Source organism: Eretmochelys imbricata, chromosome 7 (genome assembly GCF_965152235.1).
Source record: "Eretmochelys imbricata isolate rEreImb1 chromosome 7, rEreImb1.hap1, whole genome shotgun sequence".
NCBI classification, from domain to species: domain Eukaryota; kingdom Metazoa; phylum Chordata; order Testudines; family Cheloniidae; genus Eretmochelys; species Eretmochelys imbricata.
Genome location: NC_135578.1, coordinates 65412585 through 65434030, shown reverse-complemented (window position 1 = coordinate 65434030; position 21446 = coordinate 65412585). Strand labels below are relative to the sequence as shown.

At 39.3% G+C, this 21446-nt stretch overlaps 1 protein-coding gene across 1 annotated transcript in view; it reads left to right on the top strand.

Annotated features, from left to right (window-relative positions):
- The window catches only part of POLR3A (RNA polymerase III subunit A), a 50212-nt gene extending 28971 nt beyond the window's left edge, over positions 1-21241 (top strand). The window contains exons 19-31 of the mRNA XM_077821243.1: positions 1326-1463; positions 4200-4370; positions 5036-5149; positions 9842-9928; positions 10023-10105; positions 12182-12352; positions 13012-13105; positions 13239-13331; positions 15013-15177; positions 15915-16079; positions 16457-16588; positions 18027-18159; positions 20704-21241. Of these exons, the coding sequence (XP_077677369.1) occupies positions 1326-1463; positions 4200-4370; positions 5036-5149; positions 9842-9928; positions 10023-10105; positions 12182-12352; positions 13012-13105; positions 13239-13331; positions 15013-15177; positions 15915-16079; positions 16457-16588; positions 18027-18159; positions 20704-20849 (1692 nt within the window). The 3' untranslated portion in view covers positions 20850-21241. The remainder of the gene's footprint in view (positions 1-1325; positions 1464-4199; positions 4371-5035; positions 5150-9841; positions 9929-10022; positions 10106-12181; positions 12353-13011; positions 13106-13238; positions 13332-15012; positions 15178-15914; positions 16080-16456; positions 16589-18026; positions 18160-20703) is intronic.
- The last annotated feature ends 205 nt before the right edge of the window (positions 21242-21446 follow it).

Below are 21446 nucleotides of genomic sequence, written 5' to 3'. Positions count from 1 at the left end.
AATCTTCATTAGCCTGAACCTTAACCGCTAAACTTTTAACTTCTGGTTGCCCTTTTCTGCCAAATTGTCCCTTCCTTTATTTAAACAATACTTGAATATGTTAAATTAATATTTTTTGAAATAACATTAAGATAACACTGAGGATACATTCATAGTTCTTATATTGCTTACAAACAATAAGATTTTCTTAATCTTTGCCTTTTTTCCTTTCTTTTGAATACTCATTCACTGCACTAAGGTGTCTCATGGGTGCTGTGCTGCTGGTTTTGTTTTTATGATGGATTTCAAGAATTTTAGTGCTTGTAAAATATATCCGCTGGGTCACTCTGGAGTCTGAAATTCTCTATGGAACAGATACAGCATGACAAATAGTATTGCTAACTTCAGATCAATGTTTCTCAATTCTGTTGTGCAGGGACAAGTTTCCAGGGTCAATAGACTAGAACTGTCTCCATGTTAATACAGTCCTATCTGTTAAAAAATGGTATTCATTTCCTAGTAAAAAAAGTGTCAATATAGCCACCCTCAAACACCGCCCTAAGCTCACCAGATCATGTCATTCAGGTCACTGAAGACCTGTCTAGTGGTAATTCTCAATCACTACCTGCCAGGACTCCGCTGCAATTTCTGAACTAATGGAGAAAGTTGCTTACTGCTGTTCAGTAGCCTGAACCTGCACTTCCCTTTTTATTAAGAAAATGCTCCAGGTAATTTTTGTTTATGGGAGAAATACACACGATGATATAAATTCCATGAACTTTACCAAGAGAAAATGTCCTAACTTTAATTCCCCAACCTTGTCCATCTTGTCTGTTACTAGTTAAATGATGGTACAAAGTAGCCTGCTTTAAGGGTCAGTGCCTTTTACCCTCTCCATCCACTGTTCTGCTTCACCGAACATGGGAATGACTTTTCAGTTGGATGCTAGTGACGGGATTAGGAATAGTATAGAGAAGGTTTCAGTCAATCCTCTAGTTACTCAGTTGGCTTAATAAACTTGTAAATTGGCTTTGAGCAGTTTGTTTAAAGTCTATTGAGCAGACACTCATCAATGGCCAAAACAAGCTATTCAAAAGAACTTAGAAGCTCCAGCCATGTACCATACTCCATGTTCCATAGGCCCAGGTTTGGAAGATTCCAGTAGAAGTAATGTCTCTGTCATTCTTCCTCCTCCCCACTCAGAAATGAGTATTCATTGTCCTCCAACCAGGTTGCAACTCAGAAGAGTGTGCATAGACTGAATGTTTTTCTGTATGTAAATGTTTTTCTATTGCAGACTTACAGAATGTGTAGTATATCTTTAGAATTTTTTCCCTTTCCTCTAGCTTCCAGCTGCAAAAGGTTTTGTTGCCAATAGCTTCTATTCTGGCTTGACTCCAACTGAGTTCTTCTTCCATACAATGGCTGGTCGGGAAGGTCTAGTGGATACAGCTGTAAAAACAGCCGAAACTGGATATATGCAGGTAATGCTCAACAGGAGTATAAAGATGTATAACAATCTTGCTGTTGCAAGAGGGTTATGGTTGTCAGTCATATCGTTTAATGTGAGATGCTGTTAGACCTCATCGATCTAGTGCTGGATGTTGAAAAGTATAATCATTCATCTTCTAAAGTGGGCTTTCATTAAGTGACACAGGAGTGTAACTGTCTTTGTATCTTCTGAGTACAGTGACCAATCCTTGTCCCGATTTGCTGAGCATCTCCTGCAATGTGGCAAGTGCCTTCAATTTCTCTTGAAGTTAATGAAGGTCTGAGGGCATGAACATCTGAGTGGATCCGGCTGACAGTGTCTTTTAATCACACGCCTGTGATGATGCTTTGGTCACTTAGCCTTCATTCCAGTAAAAAACAAAGACGATACTGGTGAAACTTTAAACACTTGGTTTGAACCATCAAAACAAAAGGGACGTTGTCTCCATTACCCATATGTAAGCATGGACTGTCCTGGGGCAAACCTGCTTGCCCTACTTGTGTGAGCAATCTCAGGGTCTTCAGTGGGACTACTCAAGTAAGGCAAGCAGAATTTTGCCCCTTCTTCAAGAATGAAAACGTATTTTAAGGTGGTGTGATCTTATTCAAAAGTAGCTTAAGGCTGGCCTAACTTTTTGCTCTATTTAGGTAAACAGGAATTTTCCCATTGATTTTAATCAGAGGGCAGGCCCAATGTGAGTGCTCTTGAAATTCACATACTTAAATACTTAATATCGTATTGATGTTCTTATGTAGAGGCTTTATTTAATATATTTGGGTGCAATCTCTGACCCCATTTAGACGTTTTAACATTCTGGGGTGCAGTCCAGACCAGTGAGGGGCTGTGTCACCACTGGCCCTCTAACCTTGGGTGCCTCACAATGCTTTGCTGCTGTAGCTCCCACCTAGGCCACTCACAAACAGCATGCAGGTTACCCTCTGAATGTCTGTGTCTTGCCATAGCCCAAGTCCAGCAACTCTGACCCCGGAAGCCTGGCAGCAAACCAGCCACACTCTGGCTTCCAGCAGCCTTGGTAACTACTTGCGGTGTGACCCCCAACATACTTCCAGTCCCAGATTAAGCATGTTCTGCACTGTCCAGCCCTCTCCTGGACAGTCAAGCTACATTAGGTCCATTGCCCCTCCAGGGGCTTAGTATACAACAGTTTGCTACCATAAATGGAATTACCCACACAGTTCAGTTTCAAGACAACACTTGATTGTAAAACTACAAAAAGAGATTTTTAAGTCAGTACAAATGTAAGGCATTAAAGTTAGAAATGGTTACAAGAGAAATAAAGATAAAACGCTTTCTAAACTTAGAATCATAGAATATCAGGGTTAGATGACCTCCTGAGGTCCCTTCCAGTCCAACCCCCTGCTCAAAGCAGGACCAGTCCCCAACTAAATCATCCCAGCCAGGGTTTTGTCAAGCCTGACCTTAAAAACCTCTAAGAAAGGAGATTCCACCACCTCCCTAGGTAACCCATTCCAGTGCTTCACCACCCTCCTAGTGAAAAAGTTATTTCTAATATCCAACCTAAACCTCCGCCACTGCAACTTGAGACCATTACTCCTTGTTCTGTCATCTGCTACCACTGAGAACAGTCTAGAGCCATCCTCTTTGGAACCCCCTTCCAGGTAATTGAAAGCAGCTATCAAATCCCCCTCCTTCTTCTCTTCTGCAGACTAAATAAACCCAGTTCCCTCAGCCTCTCCTCATAAGTCATGTGCTCCAGCCCCCTAATCATTTTTTGTTGCCTTCCGCTGGACTCTTTCCAATTTGTCCACATCCTCCTTGTGGTGTGAGGCCCAAAACTGGACACAGTACTCCAGATGACGCTTCACCAATGTCGAATAGAGGGGAACGATCACGTCCCTCGATCTGCTGGCAATGCTCCTACTTACACAGCCCAAAATGCCATTAGCCTTCTTGGCAGCAAGGGCACACTGTTAACTCATATCCAGCTTCTCGTCCACTGTAACCCTTAGGTCCTTTTCAGCAGAACTGCTTCCTAGCCACTCGGTCCCTAGTCTGCTGCTGTTTGCTTAAAATTCCGATTTGTGTTTTCAAGGACCTTGTTACTATTTCTAAATTGAAGTAAACACATGTTCCTTTGAGACCTGTTTGTCCAGTCCTGCCTAATCGCAGCTATGTGGGTTGAACATGTGCCCCACACACCTTGAAAGCTAACTCATAAATTTAGAAAACTATATTTTTTTTTTTAAAAGGTCAGCTTCAGAGGCTGATGTTCAGTGGTGATATTTTTAACTGTCTCTGCTCTTTTCTTCTCCTCCCTACAAGACAGTATACGTGGTAATGTGTCTCCTGTGTTCTTGCTTTTTTAAAAAAAAATACCAGGAAGCAAAGCTGGTTAGAGAAACCACATGATTGAAAAGGCATTTCCTTGAAAACATGTTTGTATCAGGTTCTAATGGTGGTAAATTTGTGTGTGTGTGCGTGAGCCAAAATTAAATGATATGAGGTGCAGGAAGGAAAGCTTGCAGACCTTCATGTTGCTTTGAATTTTTTATTGCTGCTGAGGTTGATCTTTTTTTTTTTTTTTTTTTTTTTGGTCCTCTCAGGGGAATATAAAATGAAATCTTATGGATGGTGTATGAATTAAAAAGTTTTATTTTCTCAGTCCACATTCCATAGGTTTTTGTAACTCAAATGCATGGATATTCCTAAAAACCAGTTGTCTTTACTTTCCCCTACTTTGTTTCAGAGACGGCTGGTGAAATCTCTTGAAGATCTTTGCTCTCAATATGATCTCACTGTCAGAAGTTCTACTGGTGACATTATACAGTTCATTTATGGGGGAGATGGCTTAGATCCTGCTGCGATGGAAGGGAAAGATGAACCTTTGGAATTCAAGCGAGTCCTGGACAACATCAGGGTAAGATTTTTCTGAAATCATCTGTTTTGAAATACATTTAGGCTCTCTAGTTGTCAGAGGCATGAAATACTATTTGGGACATGAAGAAAAGTGTCATGATACAACATGGAGCATCATTCTAATGTAAGGATTTATTTGAAATTGAGTGACTAGTTTATCATTTGGGGTTTTTTAAGATGTTCGTGCCTGATCCAGAGCCCATTGAAGTCAGTGGTTGGACTACTGTTGGTTTAATTGGATGATTGACTGGGTCCTTATTGCACACAGTAATGTTTTGAAAATTATTCTTCTGCTGGATTTCTCAGCTCAGGAAGAGAGCCTGGTTTGCTGTCTCTAAGCCTAGCATGGTATTGTGAAACACTTGAATGCTAAACATGCTGAACATCTCTTTTCAGAATGTTCATATGTTATCTTGCCTAAGACTAAAGGTTTTCTGTGGAAGTGGCAATTTGGACTTAAGTGACTGGCTCTGATGATTTGATTTGTATAATCAAAAACATATGGATTGATTTTTCCAAGTACATATATTTGGGACACTATTCAGTGAAGTGTTAAGGGACTCTGTTGTCCATGTGGAACACAGAACTAATCTCTAAAGCGTTTAATGTCACGGCCCTGTGGTCTCTATATATGTAGAAGTATAACTCTTTATGTTGTTGCTTAAGGCGGTATATCCATGTCAAAGTGAACCAGCTCTTAGTAAAAATGAATTGGTGTTAACTGCTGAGTCCATCATGAAGAAAGTTGAATTCCTTTGCTGTCAAGACAGTTTCCTACAGGTAACTTTTTAATCTTAATAATCATGAAATATCACTTCCCTCATAAATCAAGGATAGTAAACACATTGAGAGAGCTTTTATTTAAAAACTGATGCAGAGCTTTTCCAAAGGAAAGTTTTATCCGCTACGAGCAGCAACACCTACTGTACTACTGTCTTTAAGATATTTCTGATTATTGCGTTCACAGTGGGGTGATACTAGCACTTCAGTGTGGATAATTAATTTCTTCCTTTGTTGTCTTGTGTAAATCTGTGTTTGCTAAAATCACTTTATAAAGGAAAGAAAGTCTACTGGTTTGAGCAGGGGCCAACCATAGGCCTGCTGAGACACCTTCATCAAATCTCTTAGTAAAAATGAGGTCTAGAGCAACCATCTGCAAAATAGTTCTAGTAATTCGCTATCTCTGAGGAGTGTTAAGGAATAATGTGATATTTGACATATAACTGTGAAAGTACTAATATCAAGAGCTCTTCCCTTTTATCCATCTTTTGTGTAACTATCTTTTATCATTTTCCCTGCTCCCTTCGTAAACACTCATTTTCTTATGGTTCCCAATCCAACAAAGCACTTCAAGTACATGCTTTGTTATATTGGGGCCTGTTTCCTGAGGCTTATCCACACTCCTAAAAAAATGGTGTGACTGCTTGCAATAGGATTTCACAAAATATAATGTACAAGTTTTACGAAAGTACTAGGTAACTTAAATATTGAGAGAGATGAGTAGATATACACTGTCTCCTAATTTGAGTTTTATCCTTCGGTGACAAATGCTAATGTCTACACTTCCCTGCAGTTTGGACTATTCGGGTGTATATAGCAGTGCACACCGAAGTACTGCATTGTCACTCCCCCCATGTGGATGCTGCAGGCATGAACTAAAAGGTTCTTAGTTCATATTAACATAATCCTGAAGAGAGACCTTTTAGTTCACGCCTGCGACATTCGCAAAGGGGAGTGACAGCACAGCACTTTGGTGCGTGCTGCTGTTCACACCCCCTTAGACCAAACTGCAGGGCAATATAGATGAGTCCTAAGAAAATGAAGAATTAACCTGGACTGATAAGCTTGAAATGGCCTCTGGGTTATCAGTGATGAGACTATGAATTTCAGTGACTGGCTCTAGTGGCTCTTTGCTATTTATGATGGATCACTATGCTCCAGAGCAGAAGGTGACAAGATTTGTAAACAGTTCTTTATATACATGACTTGCTATCCAAATGCCAGTGCTGAGTCAGTAGACTACTGGGGATACAAATAGAAATGTATACAAATCTTAACTTCATGGGCTGGTAAACAGTTTCTTCACAGCTCCCAGAAATAAATTCTGATCTGATAGCGTCATAAAGTTCAAAGTTAATTTTCTTTATTTTATAACTGCGCTAAATTTTAATGCTCCTTTCAGAAGTCAAACTAAGATGTATAGATATAGCTACATCATCTTAGCATTAACTTTTTTGAAAGATTTCTTTCTGACCAGTAAATTGCAAACATTGTTACTTTTTCTTCTGTCCTTTTACCCCCCCCCCATTCATTCTTGAAGGCATTAACTGAGACAGGTTATGAAAAGTATAATGAGGTAATTATAGCATGCGTGTGCACTGTATGAGCATTAATGTTAGTGCTATTTAACTTAAGATACTTGTGCAAGATCTTACAGTAACAAATGGGACAATATACTACTGTCTGGCAAATTATAATTAAGATTTCTCCTGCCTTAATCCACTGCATCTTTTTTAATTTTTGGATGAAAACAAAGCTCAGATGCGATGAGAAGGTTCCTGCTAACTAAATTCCAAGAATTAGTCACCTAAGGTTTTATTTCGGCACACCGCTTTTTTCTCTCCTCTCTCATATCAGTCATCTTAACCACTAAGGTTATTAACTCAGTCTAATAGCTTGAAACTCCAGCTTGTTTCAGAAGTACTAGTATATGGCAATTGGAAGTAACTTAGCATCATTTCCCATTGACACTTGGAAAGGTCTTGGGAACTTTGGTTGTCATTTTCCCTTCTCATGCATGTGGAAGACCCTTGAAAAGAATAAATCTCTCTCCAGTGCTTCACTTTGCATTCTGTACCATCATTTCTTTGTTATGATAGTTAAAACTAGCTTTTAATTGAGAATATTAGAAATGTAGGTATGGAAGGGACCTCAAGAGGTCACCAAGTCTAGCTTCCTGCACTGAGGCTAGACCAAGTAAACCTAGACCATTCTTGTCAGATTTGTCCAACATGTTAAAAACTTCCAGTGATGGGGATTTTACAATCTCCCTCGGAAGCCTATTCCAGTGCATGATTAGCCTTCTAGTTAGAACGTTTTTCCTAATATCTAACCTAATTGTTCTTGCTGCTGATTATGCCCATTACTACTTCTCCTACCTTCAGTAGACGTGGGGAACAGTTCATCACAGTCCTCTTTATAATGGTACTTAACATTTTTGAAGACTGTTGTCAGGTTCTCTTCCTCCCCCTTCTCTTCTTCCTCTTTCTCCCCCCCCCCCCCCCCGGTTGTTTTTTCTCAAAACTACATATGCCTCGTTCTTTTAACCTTTCCTCAAAGGTCGGGTTTTCTAAGCCTTTTATCATTTTTGTTGCTCTCCTTTGGACTCTCTCTCCAGTTAGTCCATGTCTGTCCTAAAGTGTGGCACCTAAAACTGGACATAGTATCCAACTGAGGCCTCCCCAGTGATGAATAGAGTAGAACAGTTACCTCCCATGTCTGACATACAATGTTCCTGTTAATACACCCCAGAGTGATATTAGCATTTTTCACAACTGCATTACATTGTTGGTATTCAGTTGATGATCCATTGCAGCAGCCAGATCCTTTACGGTATTATTACCTCCAAATCAGTTATTCATTCATCAGTTTTGTGGTTGTGCATTTGATTTTTTTTTTCCTTCCTAAGTGAAGTACTTTGCACTTCTCATACTGAATTTCATCTTGTTGAGTTCAGACTAATTCTCCAGTTGAATCACCTAGGATTTGCAGCTCAGATGCCTGTATACAGAAGCATTCCAATTCCTGTTTTGAAAGCTGTTTAGGTATTCAGGAACAGTTAAAGCAAACGGATTGTCAGTAAATGAGTTTGCTTGTCTGGGTCCTAATCCTGTCTCTGTCAAAGACTCTCACTGTTGCTAACTCTTGCCATTTCATTGCAAGTCTTAGAATGCTTGATTTATTTTCAAATAGCCCAGCTCTGGGAGGCATGTGCTTAGGTAAAAATCTAGGCTTTCATTTTTTAATAAGTAAATTTCTAGCCCTCCTGGTTAGAGTAGCAATTGAAATGTGACTCAAAAAGTTCACAAAGTTGTATAGTTAAAAACCATCTCATGATTTTTGGTACCTTAGGGTTGGAAGTACTGTTTCCTGTGTAACCTTACCAAATCATTTAACCTCCCTTTCCATTTGCTCATCTGTAGTATCTATCTGTACTATCTATCTGTACTATCTGTAGTAGGGAGATGATGCTTACTTATCATGTGGTTATTTAATACTTAGCTGTTAAGGAGTAACATATGCTTGAGGTTTGAGATGGTCTGGTGGAAGAATCTGTAAAAGTGAAAAGAATACTTTTCAGTGAACCTGATTAAAGGGAGAAAAGTATATTGCAAGTTGAAACTAGGCAGAAATAACTTATTACATTTGTAATCTTGTAAATGGGGATAAACTGAAGCACCAATTCCTGTGGCATACTTTTATTATCTGTCTTCCGTTTTGACCTTGTCTGCAAATTCTGATTTATAGTAGTGGACTGTTGTTAAACTAAAAATGTCTTGAATGTTGAGCAAAACATCCACATCTAGGATTCAACCTGCAGAGTCTGCTGTGACAAATATACTCTGTTGACAGTGTTTTATTAATGGTGAGTGCTGTGGTTATGAAATGGCTAGGAATTTATTTATCCTGATATTTATGTAGTGGATGGAGTAACTTTTAAATGCCCAGTTACTGAGGACATTGGATGGCTCTGCAGATTTTGATCACCTCAGAGAGTTGGTGGGATTAGTGCTGTACCTAGTGGATAAGTGTCCACATCACACAGTCACCACAACAATTGGCTGCCTCAGCAAAGAGGCCATGGATTTGAATGGACTCTGAAAACTGAATTGTCCTCTGCTGTAGAAATAGTTCTCCCAAGTCACTGTTGAGGTACATTGACATAGTAGCAGAGTTTGGAGAAGGTTTCTTTGTTGCTGCTTATGCTGATCCTGTCTGTGTGCAAATGGAGGACTTAACTCTGCAGGAACCATTAACTTTTAAAATATAACCAGGCGAGCCTGTCACTAATATTGTCATTGCATAACTAAAACGCAACAGCTGGGGAGCAGGAAAAAGAGGGTAAGTGGGAAGCAGAGGGATCCTCCAAAGTGGAAAATCTTAGGTCAGCAAAGTCAAAACTATTTTTGTCAGTTTCTAGGAGAATGCTGAGGAAGGATACTTTATATGTATTGGTACAAATTCCTGATGTACTGTGGTTGGGTTTTTTCAGTTACGCCAAGGGTGAATTTGGTTTGTGGTACCCACATACTGTGTGTCTAGGTTTTGCTGTCTTCCTTCTCATAGTGTGCATTTCTGATTTAGTATTGTAAAAAAGTTCTTCCAGATCTGTAACCAAATAGCATTTACCATAGTAAGGCTGGAGTATGAGACTCAGATATTGCATAATTACATTTATTTTTTTAATTTCAGGAGATTAAAAAGTTCATCAAAAGCGTTTCTGAAAAGATCAAAAAAACCAGGGACAAGTATGGCATTAATGACAATGGCACAACAGAGGTAACTGCCTTCAGAGGGGTAACAACAAATGCACTTACAGTAAAGCTCCATAGCCCATTGGATATCTAACATTTCTGTCTCATTGTCTCTTCAGCCACGTGTCTTGTACCAATTGGATCGAATTACCCCAACGCAGCTAGAGAAGTTTCTAGAGACCTGTAGGGACAAATACATGAGGTACAAGTTTCAGGTCTTGTTTTCTTCTAATTGGCTTATATCAATCTAGTGTTCACCATTTATTATACAAACTAGGGGTAGGGCTTGTAACTGATTGACTTAAATCTGAGAATGTAATTGTTGCTACAATAGTGCTTTCTGTCGCTTCTGTTGGTGTGACTTATGTTGCTCTGGAGTGTGGGGGTTTTTTCCAAACCTCTGAGCAACATAAGTTATACTGACAAAAGTGTTAGTGTAGACACGGCCTTAGTGTTGGGATACTGTTCAAGTTAGGTCAATTTAAAGGCCATTACAACCTTGACTGTTACTCTTGATCTATAAACAGACTGTAGACAATCATTATCTTTAGTTTCGCACAACATTGGTCCACAGTCTGACCCTCATTTCTGGGAGACCGCTTCTGTGCTGTAAGAAAACGCTGATAGTCTGGAGGCTCTTCTCTCTCTGTTATTCATTGTGAGTTGATTCATATGTACAGAAAAGGTTCATAATGCCTTGGGATTGGTTCATTGGGATATAAATGAGGGTGATAGCTATCCTCTGGTCTCCTACGTGCACTCACTGCATTGGTTATTTGCTAAGCTTATTGCTGCTGTCGCTTAATGCTTCTAGAACAGTGGTTTTCAACCTTTTTTCATTTGCTGACCCCTAAAAAATTTCAAATGGAGGTGCAGACCTCTTTGGAAATCTTAGATATAGTCTGTGGACCCCCAGTTGAAAACCATTGTTCTAAAAGCACTAGATTTATGTTGAAGATAATTAACAAGTCTGCTGTAAATTAACTGACTTGTTGGTTTTCTTTGCTTACACTCACATGGGTAATATTTTTCAGTGCAAAGCATATTACCTGTTACCTGTTCCACAGCTTCCTTTTTGGTGTTAACATGTTTGTATAGCCTTGGATGGTGTTCGAGATACACTGGTAAATTCTGGTTTTAATTAAGGTTTTGCTGTAGTAATCTTCTCCTTGTGATTTTTGGAAGGGACTTACTTGCTGTGAAACATTTCTTTGCTTAGTTACATTGTAGTTTGAGCAGGAGTGGCACCACCGAGAACTCCTGCCAAGACTGAGGTACTCTCTCTGTCAGAGAGAGACATAGCTATACCAGTGTAAGTTTTGAGTGTAGACCAGCCCTAATTTAAATAACTGTTGTTTGCTGCCATACAACCTAGTTGTTGATTGCATCAGATCTCACAGGCTAACGTCTGTAAGGCCTGGTTTGTATTGGAAAGGATGTTCTCCAAGGAAAACCCAGGGTTATGCTGAAGGTTGCACTGCTGATTTAGCAGGTGGCATTCTCCCATGACTTTGGTGTTAGGGGAAGATGTGTTCCTGGAGTGCTGATCCCATTTCACTCTTTGCAAAAATAGAAGTGTTAATTCCAATGTCCTGACAAAACTGCAGTTTAAAATGTAACTTCTGATCAGAACCTCTCTTCTTCTTTGTAGCTTCATGTTGCATATGGTGGGATACTTCACTTCCTGTGCTGTTGCTGTTACCTGTTTGATTAGCTGATGTATTGATGCTATAATAAAGCAATAACATGATCTGATTTTATTCTCATTAGAGGCTCTCCCTCTCTCAAAAATTAGACTTCTCTAAGGTGACCCATGATACAGAACTTTTTCTCTTGAAAAGCCAAAAAAAGAGCTGCTATAATGTACTGAAATCCAGTATGGAGAATTTGTATTTGGAATATGAGAATTGCCAGTGTGTTGGTTCACAATAGTCCATCTGATGACAAATTCTGAGCAATGACCAGTACCTAATACTTCAGAAGAAGATGAACTTTTTTAGTTGACCTGACCAGTTGTGGAATGTTTTACACCTGGGGCAGAGGAATTTCTCTATGCCCCTGGCAGTCTTTCAGATTGCATGAGATTGGTGTTTGTCTCTTTTCCTGTCAGCCCCAGTGCTGGCAAAGAAAATACAGTTTAAAAACTCTTATTAGCACTCCTGGAATAATGCTTAACTTTGCTCAGCCTAGATTTAGTGTCTTAATGAGCAATTTGTTTTATACGTGTTTTTGATCAGAAGTTTGTTTGGTTTTTTTTAACCCCTGGCTTTCTTCTCAGGGCACAGATGGAGCCTGGCTCTGCAGTAGGAGCTCTGTGTGCTCAGAGTATTGGTGAGCCTGGCACACAGATGACTCTGAAAACCTTCCACTTTGCTGGTGTTGCGTCAATGAACATCACTCTGGGTGTTCCTAGAATCAAAGAAATTATTAATGCCTCCAAAGCAATCAGGTACTGAAACCTTTTTTTTATTTCTCTCCTTTAGTGAGAAGTGATTAACCTGCAGCCCAAAGTAGGATCTGTCTTACAGGAATATGAGAGGCTTACACTGTCAGATATCCAAACAAGATGAACTAGGTTACTCATCAAATTTATATCTTAATTGGCAGAAAATCACATATTTCATTCCATCCAAATAATGACTTTTCTAGTGGCCAAAACACAAGGTTAGGTGTTCATTTCCTTTGAAACATTCACTTAAAGACTACAGACTGTCAAGAGATTAGTCTACATCAGATGAGTCTAGCTCAAGCAGTAGTTAAAGCACTTGAATATTTCTGATGTGCAACTGGAGCCATATTTAAGCACTGCTACAGTAAACTAAGCCATAAAAACTTACTATAACCTCTTGGAGTATGTGTACGTTGGAGTTTGAATTCCAATAACTGTCTTATTCCTTCAAGCTTGAGTTATTTAAAGAATAATTTTCTTAGAGATTGTCAATTTTGGGGTACTATTATTTCCTAGCAAGCAGCAGTCTTTTACAGCCTGTCCTGTTTGTCCCTGTAGTGAATGGTAGTTGAGACAGTCCACAGAAGCTAGGATGTACAGAAAGCTGCAATTTTATAATCTAGCTAGTAAATTTTATAGCTGTGTCTTATTCTGCGTAGCACACCTATTATCACAGCACACTTGGACAAGGACGATGATTCTGATTTTGCCCGTCTGGTTAAGGGAAGAATTGAGAAAACCCTATTAGGAGAGGTAGGAAAATCTTCACTGTTGGTACTAGATTAAATTTAAAAACTCTAGTCTGTATTATTGCAGACTCTTTGTAGTGGACAGTAACCATTCTGAGGGAGATTCTAACTATTCCATATTGATCTGTAACTTACAGATTTCCGAGTACATTGAAGAAGTGTTTCTTCCTGATGATTGCTTTATACTGGTCAAACTCTCTCTGGAGCGGATTAGACTGCTGAGACTAGAGGTGAGTTTTTCAGATCTTGCTGACTGTACTACTTGGAAAACCCAGAACAAGCAGTGGTCCCTTCCTCCACACCAGTTGATGCCCTTTTCAGAGATGTCAATGAAACAAGGTAGTTAAAGAGCAAATGGAAAGTGCCATCCACAGGACGTCCATATAAGGTTTACAACTCCATTTAGTACTCAAAGTTGACATTTCAGAACATTGCCTAGAGCTGGGAATAGCACAGGCAAGCAGTGTTGAGGTTTCCTGACCTATTTAACTTCAGGATTTATTCAATAGACCAACTAAGTTTCACAGATTTATGGTCATCTTGTAAGTAGACCATTGCTAAAATTATTTTCTCTTGAGCTTTTCGCTAGGAACAAATCTTCTGAGGTGAATGGCTGTTGTGCTATGTGGCCTTCAGAATGCAAGTTTAATTTTGTGAGACAAGGTGCGTGAGGTAGTTGTCATGCTGTCTGTGAGAGTCTATCTCAGGGCAGACGATCGAAAACAGGGTGGACAACCCAAACTGGTGGTATGCTCTATAATTAGATTTTACAAGCCGGACTTAGTGATTAAATGGTCACGTACACCAAAAATCACACACTGTTCAGGTTGCTTCCAACTGCAAGAGACCAGTCACTTACCCCAGATCTTACACAAAAGACAGCATATGTAGCCAGTCCTGTAACAAACTATCTAAAGGTTTATTAATTAGAAAAAGAAATAAAAGTTGTTTACAAGTTAAAGCAAGCAAACCTACACAAATGAGTTCCTAAACATGATTCCTAAAGATGATACAGATGTGATAATCTGTCATTTCAAAATGTCTTTCAGGGTGGACCCTGGGGATCTCTGCCTCTGTATAATGTTTCTGCCCCTGTGGTTAAAACAGCAAAGAGATGACAAATTTTCATGTGACCATGTTTTATCTCTTACATTTGGCCTTCCAATCCATGAGACGAATAGAGCCATTGACCAATCCTTTGTACTATGATGATTCTTAATGGCCCGTTTAATCTTGATAGGCCTCCTTACTGTGTGTGGGAGATGATTCCCGTGCGTGGGTTCACAAGTTCAGAGCAAACATTTTCAAAGTTATAAAGCAATATGTACATATTTCTTTACAGCATGGGGTACAGACATTACAAGTGAGACTATGAAATGCTTGCAAGTTTCTGCATGCATTAGTCTAAACACTAAATATATTCTGGTAAGACTAAGACCTGTTTTGAACAAAACTAACATACAGGTGAGCTGGTTTGGTTTCCAGCTATGAGTTTGTCAGTTCTTAGCTAATACCTACAGCCTTGGCCAGAGCTGGCAGGTGGTTTACCAGCATCACAGTAATATCTTCATTATTCACCCACCTTGTGTGTCTAATATCCTGGGACCGACACAACTGCAGTAACACGGCAAATAGTTTAGTTCTGTGTCCTATTCAATAAAAGTTCACCCTTATACAACGCTTCAGTGAGACTGAAGTGGCATCTGAGCCTGTGTGGACCATCTGCACAGGGGCACATGTCACTCTGAGAGCCATTTTGTGATAATCTGCAAGCATTCCGTTTGTTAGCCCCATGCAGCTGTGCTAGTATCCTGGTTGATTAGTGGAGCAGAAATCTGATTTCTGCATGGCTGAAAGATTTAAAATAGTTAAAGGTCATATTTTAATATTCAAGGAATCATTTTGCCACAGGTGAATGCAGAGACTGTGCGATATTCTATCTGCACTTCTAAGCTAAGAGTGAAGCCTGGGGATGTTGCCGTTCATGGAGAGGCAGTTGTTTGTGTGACCCCTCGTGAGAATAGTAAGAGTTCAATGTATTATGTCTTGCAATCCCTGAAAGAAGAGCTACCAAAGGTAAGTAAATCTCTTCCTTTTGCAATTGGTAACTGCTTCAATTTGTATGAGGGAAATACTTGTGTTCTAGATTGTATTGAGTGTCAATATGGTCTAGCTGTCTGAGTCCAGAACTCCTCGGTTTTAATGCCAGCAATGCTTAACATTTCCTGTCTCTCTCCCCCTATATAAAATGTAGATTGTAATATTTTTCTTACAACATTCTTACAAAATATGTTTGATCATAAGACATTTAGAAGCTGGAAAGTGCTATTTGAGTACCAAATTTCCTACCACTTAAAAATAGGGCAGGTTTTGAAAGGAGCCCATAATAAAATCTGTCAAATGCATTGCCAAGCTTATGTGTGAGGATCAAGTCTAGTTTAGGTTTAAATGTAATTGCAAACAAAAACCTGTAACTGACAGGGTGCATGCTGAGTGTCATATAGAGGAAGAGGCAGAGATCTGTGGTACGTCTGATTTTCTGGACCCCCTAGATGTGGGGGCAGAGAAGACTAGTTATAAAACAGTAATGTGGTGAATGCCCCTCTTATATGTCTCTCTGGAGCATTCAACACATAATAGAAATCAGACACTAATATTTATTTTTGAATGTTCAGACCACTGTATGAAAGTGGAGTTTTTAGATAGCTTTGAGGACTTGATTTAAAGCCTTAGATGTAAGTGTTCTCACATTGTCTATTTAAAGCTGCATGGACAGGACAAGTTGAGTTTATACAACTTCTTATTTTGAAAAGATTGTAGTGCAAGGTATCCCAGAGGTATCTCGAGCTGTCATTCACATTGATGAGCAGAGTGGCAAGGAGAAATACAAACTTCTGGTGGAAGGAGATAACCTACGAGCTGTCATGGCCACCCATGGAGTCAAAGGAACTAAGACCACTTCTAACAACACTTATGAGGTAATGCTCAAGTGTGTGTTATCACTACTTCTGGCTGCATCTTGATTCCGACTTATGCTCATTTACAGACAGTTAATGCAATTTACAACTGATCACTTCTACTTTCACAAGTAACCTGTCAGTGCGTGTATTATCATAAAAGGCTAATTCAGCTGCCAACTGCAATTACTTTTAATGAGCAAATGTTTTTATTAATTCAGGATCTTTAAAAAAAAAAAAAAAAGTGGTGGGTTGGTAGAATGTGCATCCCAGGAAAATCACTTCAGATTTTTCTAGTTAGATCGCTAAGAAAATCTTCGGTCCCATGTGCAAGCAAAGAAATGTTTCAGCGGTCCAAGCACTTCACCTCTTCATTTTATCCGTGATCTCTCTCCTAGGTAGAGAAAACACTAGGGATTGAAGCTGCTCGAACAACCATTATCAATGAGATTCAGTACACTATGGTAAACCATGGTATGAGCATTGACAGGAGGCATGTTATGCTGCTATCAGATCTGATGACATACAAGGTTTGTGCTGCGTTCTTTTTGGTCTCTTTACCCAAACTAACTTTATAGAGTCAATAGAAGAGCTTTCAGCTGAGGAGTATTAATAGGCTATATACTGAAGTAACTGCTAATCACACTAATTAAGCCCCATGACTGAGTTGATACCTAAAATTTAAATGGTGACTTAATCCATAATTGGAGAACAGCATGTTTGAAGAGCTTCATTTAGAGGTTGTGGGTGTCTTTATTTCACCCTGGAGGTCAACTCATTGGCACTTTACAATAAAGAGCCTAGGGTTCGTGTGGGCACCCAAGCATGTACACCGCTGTGTATATCTGTTCATATATTTGAAAGCACAGCAGCTGTGCTTCATAGCAGAGGGCAGGGTAGAGTCCTTGCAAATGGAAGCAGATTACATAATGGACTAGGGTTCTAGCACTTGCCATTTTGATGCAATGTCAGTACTCCTCAGGGAAGGAAAATAGCTATTCACCTCCATGATAATGTATATTGACTATAACCGAGCTGTATTTCTGTTAATGTACATAATGGAGCAAATCCTTTCCCATGTGTCAAGCTAGAGGACAGGAGTTTAACGCAGGGGAACTTTGCCCTTAGGGAAAGCAGCTAAGGAATTGTAGCTTTTCCTTGTTTCCCGAAGCTGCAGGGCAGTTACTGTTGCACCTTTGGGACTGCAATAGCTTCTGTGCTGATTGTGGCACCTTTCCAAAATTTTGTCTGCAGCAAGCTCACAGCCCCACTTTCCACTTCATTGGAGAAGGGGCACAGACTACAGTGTTGGTAAGCTTGTCAGGTTTCCAACATCCACTTCTTTCCCTTACCCTTCTGTCCCATGTATCAGAACTGTACTAGCTCCATTACATCAAGGTGTGTTGTAGCAACATGAGTTAGAAACAGGATTAGATCTAATATGTTTACCCTCAGGTGGATTTTCTAAAGTGACTAAAATCGAGGATTTGCATTATCCAGTCATTTTACACTTGGAGTCAGATTTATCGGCCAACAATAATTGACAGTCTCCGCTAAGTTCTTTATAGCAGCCTTCTAATAGCCTCCACAAAGATGGGGTTTGTTTTGTTTTGAAGTGGTTGATTAATAGTTGAACATTTTTCTGTCATCCATATGCCTTTTTTGATTCACATCTTTTCCAGTTTCATTGACAACATAAAGTTTCAAGCGATTTATAGCTGATCCTACAGCCTGTGAATAAATGTTTTTTGGTTTTATTTAAACTTTCATTACTACCAAAGCTTTAACCTTCAAAAGACTTAAGCATGAAGCAGCAGAACAGAGGCTTCACTTCAGACTGTAGACTTTTGTTCAATACTGTTAAAATAAACTATATATTTTGTCGTATCCACTTACTTTGATTCTTCAGTAAATTTAACTGAACCCCTGGAACCATTACTGTCTTTTTATGTTTCTGCATTGATGTAGGGTGAAGTCCTGGGCATTACTAGGTTTGGGCTGGCAAAAATGAAGGAAAGTGTGTTAATGCTGGCTTCTTTTGAAAAGACTGCAGACCATCTGTTTGATGCTGCCTACTTTGGGCAGAAGGATTCTGTGTGTGGTAGGTATTGTCGGTTAGACTGAAGCATGCAGTATTCGCTTATCTGCAACACACCCTTAAAGTGTGTGTGTGTGTGTGTTGCCTGCCTGCCAAAGCTTTCAGTGTGCCTCCGAAAATACTAAAATGAATCTAGGTCATATGCTAGATGCTTCAGAAATGGGGCTGGATAAAACAACTTGTTCCCAGAAGTCTGACAGACACTACCCTGGGGACCACATCCAGTTCCCATCCAAAGGTGTTAATCAGTTGGAGCCCTGCCTGTGTTGCTGGGGATTAAATTTGTCCCTTGGGATTTTTTCCCCTTAACTAAATGAAATAGCAGGAAATTAGTCCCTCTCCTTAATTACCTATCAAGAGCAGTGTTTTTTGTATTCACTCTACAAGTTTTGTTCACTATTACTAAGACCTAAAGCAGATTAAGGGAAATAGTTCCCTGTTTTGTTTCTAGGCTCGCTTTTTGTTTGTACTTTAAAGTGCTGAACATATCTGTGGTACTTAGAATAATGAATAATTATGATGGGTTTTATCAACTGCAACAAGAAAACCCAGAAGGCCAAGGGGCTTGAACTCTTAGGCCATGGGGATAAACAAGGTATAAAATTCTAGCGAGAGCTGTTGTTCAAACTGATAAAAGCTTTTTAGTTCACCTTCAAAATGTACATGCATATTTCTAGGCTTATAAATTACTGAACTAATATCAGTTGCAGCTTTCTCTTATTCCACTGAACAGATGAAAGGCACAAACTGACTAAAACTAAAATGTAAAAAAGCTGATGCAGTTTTCTAGATCAACTGTATCTTGGTAGTTAAATATTTGAGTTTTGTCATTTGATTGTATATCCTTTTCATCCCTACATTTTAAATTCTCATGCATACTCTGTACATGATTAGAAATCTGTTTATTCCCATTTGTTTTCCCCATCCAATTTTAGTTCACATTAAAAAAAAAAAATTTTTTTAATGGACAGTTATCTACTCAGTTAAGCTGAGGAGTTGGGGAGGCAGGCGGATTTCATTACAACTCTAGTTATCTTGACTACATGTTAGTTCAGAGCCTAGCATAGTGGAGCTGTTATCCTTCATTGGGGTTTCTGGGTGCTACTGAAATATAAAAATACTAATATAACAGAGGCTTCATTTGGGATGTGTTGAAAATATAGAGCTGAATCCATTGCTTTGTGGATAGAAATGCTTGTGAATAGATAGAGATCGTTTGGAAAGCTTGGCATGGGTCGTCCATATTTTAAGATCTGTGTCTCTTTCTAGCCATCTGTGCCTCCCTTGTGATTGACTTTTATTAATGTTTGTTTGTCTTTGCTTTGATTGTGGTTAAAGGAAAGGTCTTAAGATGAACTTGCTCCGTCCTGAATGATATGGAAAAGGAAATGTTTGCTCCAAGTCCCCTCTGTGACTGAGTTGGTTGCCCTCTCCCTCAGTCAAGACTGTACTAAGGTCCTTTTCACGCTACCCTCTTCATGTAACAGTTTAGTTCAAATAAGAAAATGGGATGGACAAACATAGAATTGTCTTATTTCCAAATATAAAGAGGTAGTATTGTCAGTTTTTCTTACAGGCAGGCTGTGCACAATCACATGTCCATAAGAGTAGGAAATATAGATACATCGTCATTTTGGTTCGAAGGGCACATGTTATTGCTCTTCATTATTACTTACTTGAATTATTGTAGTGTGTTGGGTCTCCAGTCATAAGCCAGGATCCCATAGTGTTAGGCTGTAGAAACTCAGAACAAAAATACAGTCCCTGCTCCAAGGAGCCAACAATCCAAGTAGAGACAAAACGCTTTTTATTTTCATGTGTAGTAGCTGAAATCTTTGAACATATAGTAATTGAAGAGCAGTGTTCTAGGGGTACATATCTAAAACACAGTAATACAGCACATTGCTGAAAAGGTAGGAAATAACCTTTTGCATGTACACATCTATTGCATGCATTGCATGGACTTCCAAACCATATATTAACTGACACATCAAAGGCACTGGGGCTCACTTGAGGGCTAAATCCATGGCAAGATTGATAACTTTCAACACATGCACTTCTGAGTCATCAAAATGCAAAAAAAATTAATCAAAACAGCTAAAGTGGTGAGAAACTCCAGACTTCTCTTTGGCTGACAGATTTTCAAATGAAATGAACTTTACCAGACTGCACAAAAGCCTTGCCGCTGTGACGAGTCAACATGCAGGATATATTCCCAGCAGAGTTTGGTTCATACCTAACAATAGGCAGTGCCTTGTCCACTGTAAATTCCAGTGTCAGACAGAAAGCTATAAATCCATTTTATAACTGAAGCTCCTTCACTGCTGATGGTTGGCAAACGTGTTTAGCAAGGGGGAAAAAAATGCATTGGTTGTGATGAGTATCTTGCTTAACTGTGTCTGGTGGAGAGAGCTTTTGACATGTTTGGGTTTATATGTAAGGTTCGAACAAGGTTTTGCTGTGGGGACGTCTACAGAGGGGAATCAGCAGAACAAGTAATTTTGGAAACCTTTTAGTCACTTAACCCTGTTTTTTTTTCTCTTCTAGGTGTTTCTGAGTGTATCATCATGGGAATTCCGATGAACATTGGAACAGGACTCTTCAAACTGCTGCACAAAGCAGACAAGGAGTCGACCCCTCCTAGGAGGCCCCTTATTTTTGATAACGAATTTCATATTCCACTTATCACATAGGAGCTAGGGGCACCAATGGTATAAAGCTTAGTGTTTTTACTACACTCATCTCAAAATAAGTGTGAGCTGTGACTTGGTAAGTGAAATATTGTCACAGGAGTTGGGCAGTTGTTCACTAGTTGCTGATACAGACTTTTAAAGGAGATACTCATCTATACATTGAAGTAAAAATTGGTCTAAAATGAATGTCGGTTGACTATGCTTAGTTGCTAATATGCAAGGATTTTCCATGCTACAGATATGAAAAGATGCAACACACTGGCTGGAAGACAACTGGAGGAATTGTTACATTACTTAAAATAAATACTCCCAAAGCTTGGTGGATGTGGTGTAGTAGGAATTGACTTTCTATTTCCTATGTCATCTCAAATAAAAACATCTATTTTCTGACAGATACACTCAATTTCTTGGTGTTGGGAGTTGAGGTGTTTTGAATACAAAGCACAGGTGCAGTGACATTGGTGCCTTTAGAATTGGAAGTTTTTGGACTGCTACCACTAGAGGGTCACTAGTAGAACTGGTTAAATGACTACAAAAGACGCATATAAGGCGGTTACAGCTAAGAATTAGATGTTAAAACATTAGGATACCAGAGGA